At 34.4% G+C, this 8,158-nt stretch overlaps 1 protein-coding gene and 1 long non-coding RNA gene across 2 annotated transcripts; one reads left to right on the top strand and one right to left on the bottom strand.

Annotated features, from left to right (window-relative positions):
• Positions 1-5,314: 5,314 nt before the first annotated feature.
• Positions 5,315-6,814, top strand: LOC113286211. Its single transcript, XM_026534892.1, has 3 exons — positions 5,315-5,424; positions 5,531-6,456; positions 6,568-6,814. The coding sequence occupies exons 2-3, from the start codon at positions 5,542-5,544 to the stop codon at positions 6,571-6,573; spliced, it is 921 nt and encodes a 306-aa protein (XP_026390677.1). The 5' UTR covers positions 5,315-5,424; positions 5,531-5,541; the 3' UTR covers positions 6,574-6,814.
• A 296-nt stretch (positions 6,815-7,110) lies between these two features.
• On the bottom strand, positions 7,111-7,730 carry LOC113289388. Its single transcript, XR_003330993.1, has 2 exons — positions 7,519-7,730; positions 7,111-7,397 (listed from the first exon to the last, which is right to left on the bottom strand). It is a non-coding gene; the product is annotated as an uncharacterized LOC113289388 (long non-coding RNA).
• Between the last annotated feature and the right edge of the window lie 428 nt (positions 7,731-8,158).

Raw genomic sequence — 8,158 nt, 5'->3', positions numbered from 1 at the left:
TTTTCACATGATCATCTTTTGACTAATTATTTAGTTTCCAACAAATAAATTTTTTCCAACTAAACTCGTCAAGAATAATGATGAATATAGCTAATGCAAAAAGCTTCCAACACATATTTCGAGAAAGATATAAGCGAGTTAAACTCAACTCGAAATATCAAATGTGTATAATGTGAAAGTCTATATAGTTATACGACTTAGTCTAAATATGAGACATAATAGAATACACTTCTGAGTGATAGATAAGTTTTAGTCTCCACATACCTTTTGTTGATGAAGTTCCTCCAAGCTCTCCTCAGTAGATTTTCATCTTTAATCGATGAACGCCGTGAAGTCTAAAGCTCAACTACACATTCTATCCTAGTCCGAGACATAAATATAAGTATACTATAAATCAAGACTTATAGGTTTGATCACCTAAACTTGATAAACAATCTTGAGATAACAACACTTGCGTGTTCGACCGAGCAGTGCTCTAGCAAGAACAACCAGTGTAAAGAATAATACTACCAAGTAAGACTATGATATTATCACTTATCAAATCAGAAAAGAAGAAACTTTGAAATCTAAAGGTATATGAAATCAGAATAATATGCACAGAGTGGTTAATTAAAAGCCTTAATTGACTAATAAAACAAATACGACAATAGATATTAAAATAAAGTAAAATTAGGATTTCGAATAAAACCTGATGATAGGTAGCAGGATTTCTATAGTTATTCTGTTTAGGCATCCCATTGGGTTCAGATTATGAGCTATCACATGCTTTTGTATAGTTTTTCACATTATGATTGTGCTGGTATTCCATTCTATTCTCCGCAGGAAGATCACTATAATCTATTGTTTCCTCAGACCCATTAAACGCAGTTTTATATATAAGATTGTTATGGATATTGATTGAATTGAGGTTATATGGTATAGGACCGAATGACGGGCCTTATTCTCTTGTTTTCTTACTCTTCCTCGTATCATCATCACTTATATATAATTCAGTAATCGATTCATCTTGAGTGTTAGATGAAGACGCACTTAGTGTAGGATTACTAATAGCACCCCTTCAATTTCAGCACTATTTTCCATCATATCGGCATCCGTATTTGTTATATAGGCAGCCACGAAATGTTTTCCCTCCCCAGTTTGACTCCACGCAACACATTCCTGGTCATCGCCTCAACTTTTTGTTCTTGTGCTAGCCGCTTGCAAGCAACATCTACATGATCTACCACCTAACACTCTTTGCAGATCTTGTACGGTTGTATTTCGAAATGGTGAATGACCCAAACTTTTTGACCATTGGGTGTATCAATCTACCCTCCTCTTCTTAAAGGTTCTTTGAGTTTTACCTCAACATACATAATATTAGTCACACTGCCTCCTGGTAATCGTTTTTTTCCTTCTGGTACAACCTTTTTTTACCAATATCCTTACATATATCAATGATTAAGTTCTCTTTTAGGATGACATTCCCTAGATTTCTTAGTTTTGCACTGCAGGTGTGGTGCTCAAAATTCTGATCCTTGATTGATATGTTAGGCATACTGTATCAGGGACATTAAATGACCCACAATATTCAAGTTTTTGCACGAACCCCATCATAAGATTCTTTTTGTTGGAAGAGGAAAATAAAAGATTTGTTTATTTTGTGATAATCTCATATCTCCTGTAGCTTCTCCAACGGGCATTGATTTCTTTTTTCACATCTTCATGATCCAAAAGTTTTTTGAACATGATTTTTGCTAACAAGCTATAAGTATATTCATCAGCATCTCCAGAAGCTACTTGAGCAGAAGCGATGATTCTTCTTATTGGTCTTGATGGGTTAGCTCCAATACTTGTCAATTGCATCCTTGAGTTGAGACCATTTGGCTGCTACTTTGAGAAGACATGTGCGTACAATGATGTTTGAAAAGATAATACTTTTTGACGAAAATGTTCCGGGTTTCAGGGTTAGGGTTGTGTGAAGGATAACTAATGGGGTTATAAAAGGCTTGAAAGTTATGAATATCTTTTAATTTCCATATTTGTTGGATATGAAACCTGATTTCCGGATCGACAGTATCATATTTTTGAATTTGAAACAGTGGGAAAGTTTCCTACTGTTAATGCTACAATCACGGTACGAAGATATGGCCGATTCTAGAGGAATAATTTTCTGAGTTAACTGGGTAGATCTAGGAGTTAACATGATCAAAGATGACATCTAATGTAAGAGGAAAGATTCTATATTTTTTGTGATCTACTTGATGGAATACCAAAGATTCAAACGAATTTTGAATCAACAGTTATGGTGAGGCTAACCAAAGAACACTATTACTTTTTTAAGCATACACTTCTATGACAAACTTCATAAGGAATTCCGATCCGAACTTTAACCACTACTGATTAACCACCACTGGGACTACACATAATCAACTATGGAGACCTGTAAAACAAGTTAAATCAACATCAGGTTAGACATAAATCTTATTTTTGATGGTAAATGAAAAACTAATTCACAAAACTTAAGAAACTGATTTTCAAAACCTTCTACAAGTATTTTAAAAATACAGTCTGAAAAACATTCAAAAACATAAAAGTTGGATTTAGAACACACTTCATAAGGAATTCCGATCCGAGCTTTAAGAGCAAGGGCTATGGAGTGAGTGTTTTTGACACTCATTCACTGCCAAATTGAGTGAGAGACTGAGTGAAAGAGTGTTTTGCGACTATGCAGAACTAATTCAAGGGACTAAGCGGCTGATGTTTATCCGTTTGGAGAGATTTTTTCTCTCCAAACGGCTAAAGATATGCCTCCCCGTATTTATTTATTTTTTAAAATAAGAAAACCTAATCGTGGGTCCTGCTTCCAAGAGTTTTAATTAATAAAAGTATAAAATTAGGCTTGAGAGGCAAATCTCTAGCCGCTCAAGGTGTTTTTTCCCCAAACGGCAGATATTCAGCCGCTTAGTGTCCCCTTTCACCCACTCATTCGCCCCAATTAGTGAATGAGTGATTATTGATGAGTGAGTGGCTATTCTTACTCCATAGTAGCACCAAATTAGATCAAATCCAGTGAGACTGATTCATATTGAACGAGAATCCTCACTCCATAGCCCTTGCTCTAACCACTACTGATTAACCACCACTGGGACTACACATAATCACCTATGGAGACCTGTAAAACAAGTTAAATCAACATCAGGTTAGAGATAATTCTTATTTTTAATGGTAAACGAAAAACTAATTCAAAAACTTAAGAAACTGATTTTCAAAACCTTCTACGAGTATTTTAAAAATACAGTCTGAAAAATATTCAAAAACATTCAAAAACATAAAAGATTGGATTTAGAACACACTTCAATGATAGAGTAAGATCAAAGAACAAAGAATCAGAGATTAGAATTCTTGAAGAAGAGGGAAAATTTTCTTTAAAAAAAATCAGAGTTGACTTCTTCCCGATTTCCAAAGCTTCAGTTTCTAAACCAAGTTACAAAATGCATATTCGTTCCGCGTCATTGAACTACAGTAAAACCTCTGTATATTGATACTATATATATTAATAATCTCCATATATCAATAAAAAATCATGATCCCAACTTGGACCAGTTATAAATAGTAATAACCTCCACATTTTAATATTATTGTTTTTTTTTTCCAATCCCGCCTTAAGAAATTTACCTCCATATATTAACAATTGAAATATAGATCTTATTACATTGAAATTTATGATGAAACAAATATTTATCTGTAACTATTGAGAAGAATAGGTAATTTTGAGTTGTTACCGTAATTTTTGGGTTGTTATAGATCGATGAATCTAAGATACTAGTACTATCTACAATTGTAGAAAACATCAAAAAATTCATGATAGTCTTGCAAGTTCTTAGATACGTAAATGTACTTGTGTATTGGAACTATAAAGATGTATTACATTGTCCCCCCTTTCTCCTTTCTCTGTCTTCTCTCTCCCTTCTCGAAAACCTTGAAGAAAACTTATCATATACTTCATCCTTTGCTCAGATCTAGTCCTTTAGGGGCTAGATCTGAGCAAAGATTTCTAGTTTTTAGTTTTATTTTACGTTTTGAATAATTTCTTCGCTATTAGAGCGATTATTTTCTTCGATAATATAGTGATTTTATCTACACTTTTATAGTGTTTCTTTCTATATATTTGTTTGTGATTCGGGTTTTTAGATACAAGTACATCTGGCGATTTGACGGAGGCAAGATCAAGTTCTTCTTCAACAGAATAATAGATGTAGAGTTTCTGGGCTTCTCGCTAAACATGAATTTTTGTGCAAATCACCCCTCTCTAATAAGAGTATCTCTTTTCCAAGAAGAAAATCAATCAAAATTGTCGAAATGTGATTTCGAGTACCATTCCTTCTCCAATCTCTCCGTATAAAATTTGGATGGTACCGTTGTGGATCGCTCTTTCTCTTCGCGATTTATTTACATTTTGCATCTTTTATTGTATTTGTTTCATGTTTATGATGTACTATTTTTTCTTGAAAACCATCGTATAAACGTTTCTTAATGGAATGAAATACTAATGGTTGATTATCAAAAAAAATAAAATAAATTATCTAATAGTTTTGCATACGTTGAACTAGAAATTTTTAACATTTCTAGGTATATCTCCCTATATTAATAACCTCCCTATATTAATAAATTTATGAATCCCCAAGTGTATTAATATATGGAGGTTTTATTGTACTCCCTCCGTCCCTAATTACTTGAGTCATTTGTATTTTGCACAATTATTAAGGCAAGGAAAGAAGGGGAGTATATTAAGTATTTTTTTACAAGTATGCCCTATGGATAATAATTTGTAAAACTTCAAAATGATTTATCTCTTAAACTATACCACAGTTTTTAGTAAACTTTATACCGTTGAAAAACATTTTAAAACACCTACGTAACGAATATAAACATGATTATCAAATTATACATATTTTTTATAGTAACAATAATCAATTAAAAGGGTAGTTTTAGAAATATCCCCTTGATTAGTGAAATGACTCATCTATTTGTGGGACAAAATTTAAAACCAAATAGGTTAACTAATTAGGGACGGAGGGAGTATATGGAATTTAGCGTGGAGAGGAAGCTTGGGCTTATTAACCGAGCCTAATCAGTTAGCAATTGAGCCATCACGGCATGGTACCAGACGGTCAAGATTGAATTATCTTTAAGTTTGAGATACGGGATAAAGCTGCACTAATATACAGTGGATAAAGAAAGCGAACAAGAGGCGGAGCGCAACCGTCTGTTCAAAAGTTAGTTATGAACTTGGGCCGCATTATAACGGCAAATTTCAAGGGTTAGATTTTAGAATGTCACATAAATTACCCACCACTGTTTATTCTCATCTCCTTAGTATCTCCTAAATTTGTTCTTCTCAAGTTCTAAATTGTATTTTTATTCCTTTATTGTTCTTTCAGGGTAAGAAATTTCTCATTAAGCTTTTCTATTTTGCAAACAGTTCCTTCTAAGCAAGAATTTGGTATAAAAACTTAATATTGGCTATTTTCTTTTGATTTTGTCCTAGGTTTTGAAGCCATGACAACATCGGATAAGCCCAAACACGCAGAAGGAGAAGAAAATGAAGAACACAAATCAGGTTTTTTAGGCAAAGTGAAGGGTTTCATACACGATGTTGGAGAAAAAATTGAAGAGAAGGTTGGATTTGGTAAGCCAACAGCTGATGTAAAAGCGATACACATCGATTCAATCGATTTAAAAAGAGCCGAGCTCCGTGTTGAAGTCCTCATCACAAACCCAAATCCCATACCCATACCTCTAGTTGATATAAACTACCTAATTGAGAGTGATGGTCGAAAGCTTGTTTCAGGCTTAATCCCTGACAAGGGTACGATTCATTCCCATGGATCAGAAACAATTCAAATCCCATTAACTATAATTTACGAGGACATCAAGAGCACCTATAATGACATCAACCCCGGTAGTATAATTCCTTACAAAGTTCGTGTCGAGCTCATTGTAGATGTACCCGTTATCGGAAGACTCACACTGCCCATGGAAAAGACAGGAGAAATACCAGTACCGTATAAGCCAGAAGTTGAATTGGCGAAGATTAGGTTTGGCAAGTTTGCGTTTGATGAAACAAGTGCAACTTTACACATCAAATTGGATAACAAGAACGACTTTGATTTGGGCTTAAACGTATTGGAATATGAAGTATGGATAGCCGGCACAAATATTGGAGGTGCCCGTCTATCCAAATCTGCAAAGATAGAAAAGAAAGGGCAAGGGATTGTTGAGGTTCCAATTTTATTTAGACCAAAGGATTTTGGGTCTGCAATGTGGGAGATGATTAGAGGAAGAGGAACTGGATATTCAATCAAGGGAAATATTGATGTTGATACTGTATTTGGACCCATGAAATTACCATTCGAAAAACAAGGCGGTCGAACACGCCTTAGGAAGGAACATGATGATAAAGATGATGACGAGGTATCTGTATATCATGTTTCAATGCTGCTTCATTTTCTAATGCTTATGAATTTCCTTTTCTAAAACTTCCTGTCTTGGCAACATTTTTATTTTTGTTCCTATGTAATGCAGGATTGAATGCGCTGCAAATTTGTGGGACATGGAAGAAGAGAGGAAATACATTTATGCCGCATTTTGATATGCATTAGGTGCAGGTGCAAATGCAACTGGCAGGCCATTAATTATAGCAAAAATAGCAAGCAAAGAAATGTAAAACTAGAATTCTAAATTTTGTGGTGGTGTTTAAGATTGTACAAATATACCCTCCCCATTATACTTGATCCAAATTCCCAATTATTTTATTTTCGAATTTTTGTTCTGTTCTTGATTATCCTCTGGTCCTTTTGTTTTTTCTGCTGTTTCTTTCTTTAGTTTATATGGATTTCACAGAGGACTCAGCCAACAAAAGTTGACTGTTCAGTACTGTTCATTTACAGGTGGTAGACTGTGACTGGTGAAGACCATAAGTTTGACTAAACGGCTGGAAGAAAATGACCAACCATAACTCGACACGTATTGTGATTCTGTGAACCCACTTCTACTGGTAAGTTGTAACGTAGGTAAAGAAGGTGAAGATCTAACATGAACTCAGAACAGCGTCTTCAAATTATGGAGTTGACACAATCATAATTATATAGCAAGTCTTCGTCACCTACGTTTACAAAGTCACAAACAAGAATAATTTAAGGAAGGTGAAAAATGCAAAATCTTTTACAGTATTTTTTTTTTCCATAATAAGCTCTTTAATTTCAGAGAGAAAAATAAAGAAGAAAGTCACAGTGGTTTTCCCATTGAACAAACTAGAGAAATTGAAACAGAGAAGAAATATTTCCAACTTCTAGCAGAGATAACAGCATAAGAAATCAAAGCAACTATCTGTGCAATCATAACAGCATGAGCAACTGCATCCAAAAAAACAAAACAAGAAAACAAACACATATGAAAATCCCATATAATCATTCAAAGAAAGAAAAGAAGATGGTATAATGGAAAAATCAAAAGGGTAATGAGTTATAGTAATACCATTCGTTGATGATCTTGTCTTGTTCATCTTCTCCTGCAGCAGATATATTCATGCCTTGAGTTCTTGGTGGTTCCATTTTCTCTCTGTGGGTTTGTTTTGAGTGGAAGTAGTGATGGGTTTTGAGTGTTTTTGACCAAATGAGAAACGAGACACTACTAGGGAGGGGGTCAGTAGACTATATAGAGAAATTTAGTGGCTCAATAGGAAAAGGTTAATGAGCACATATTTATAGTAGAAGTTGAAATGAAACGGAACTAACTCACGTGATCATCCCACTTACTCCCACTGAAAAAAAGCACCTTAAAGAAAAAAAAAAGAATTTCTTTTGTTTAATGCGATATCACAGACAAGAAAAGAAACAGTTTGTTTAATTACCGGATATAATTATACATTCTTAAACCCCGAAATTAGGTGCATTAGGTATCCGGAAAATGATCATTGTCCCCCGAACCTGCACCGACTTCAAACATAGGTAGAGGTTGGAGGCTTTGAGTCAACACTCACTTATCACTTGTATGCGTCTTTGAGATTATGTTTGGCTAAGTGGGATGAGAATTTGTTCACGTGAATCATACTTGCTTGGGAGTTTGAATTCTAGTATTATTGTGGAGGAATCCTACTCTCCTTTCTCCTCAATAT

The sequence above is a fragment of the Papaver somniferum genome, chromosome 6, assembly GCF_003573695.1.
Source record: "Papaver somniferum cultivar HN1 chromosome 6, ASM357369v1, whole genome shotgun sequence".
NCBI classification, from domain to species: Eukaryota; Viridiplantae; Streptophyta; class Magnoliopsida; order Ranunculales; family Papaveraceae; genus Papaver; species Papaver somniferum.
This window is presented reverse-complemented; position numbering and strand designations above follow the sequence as displayed.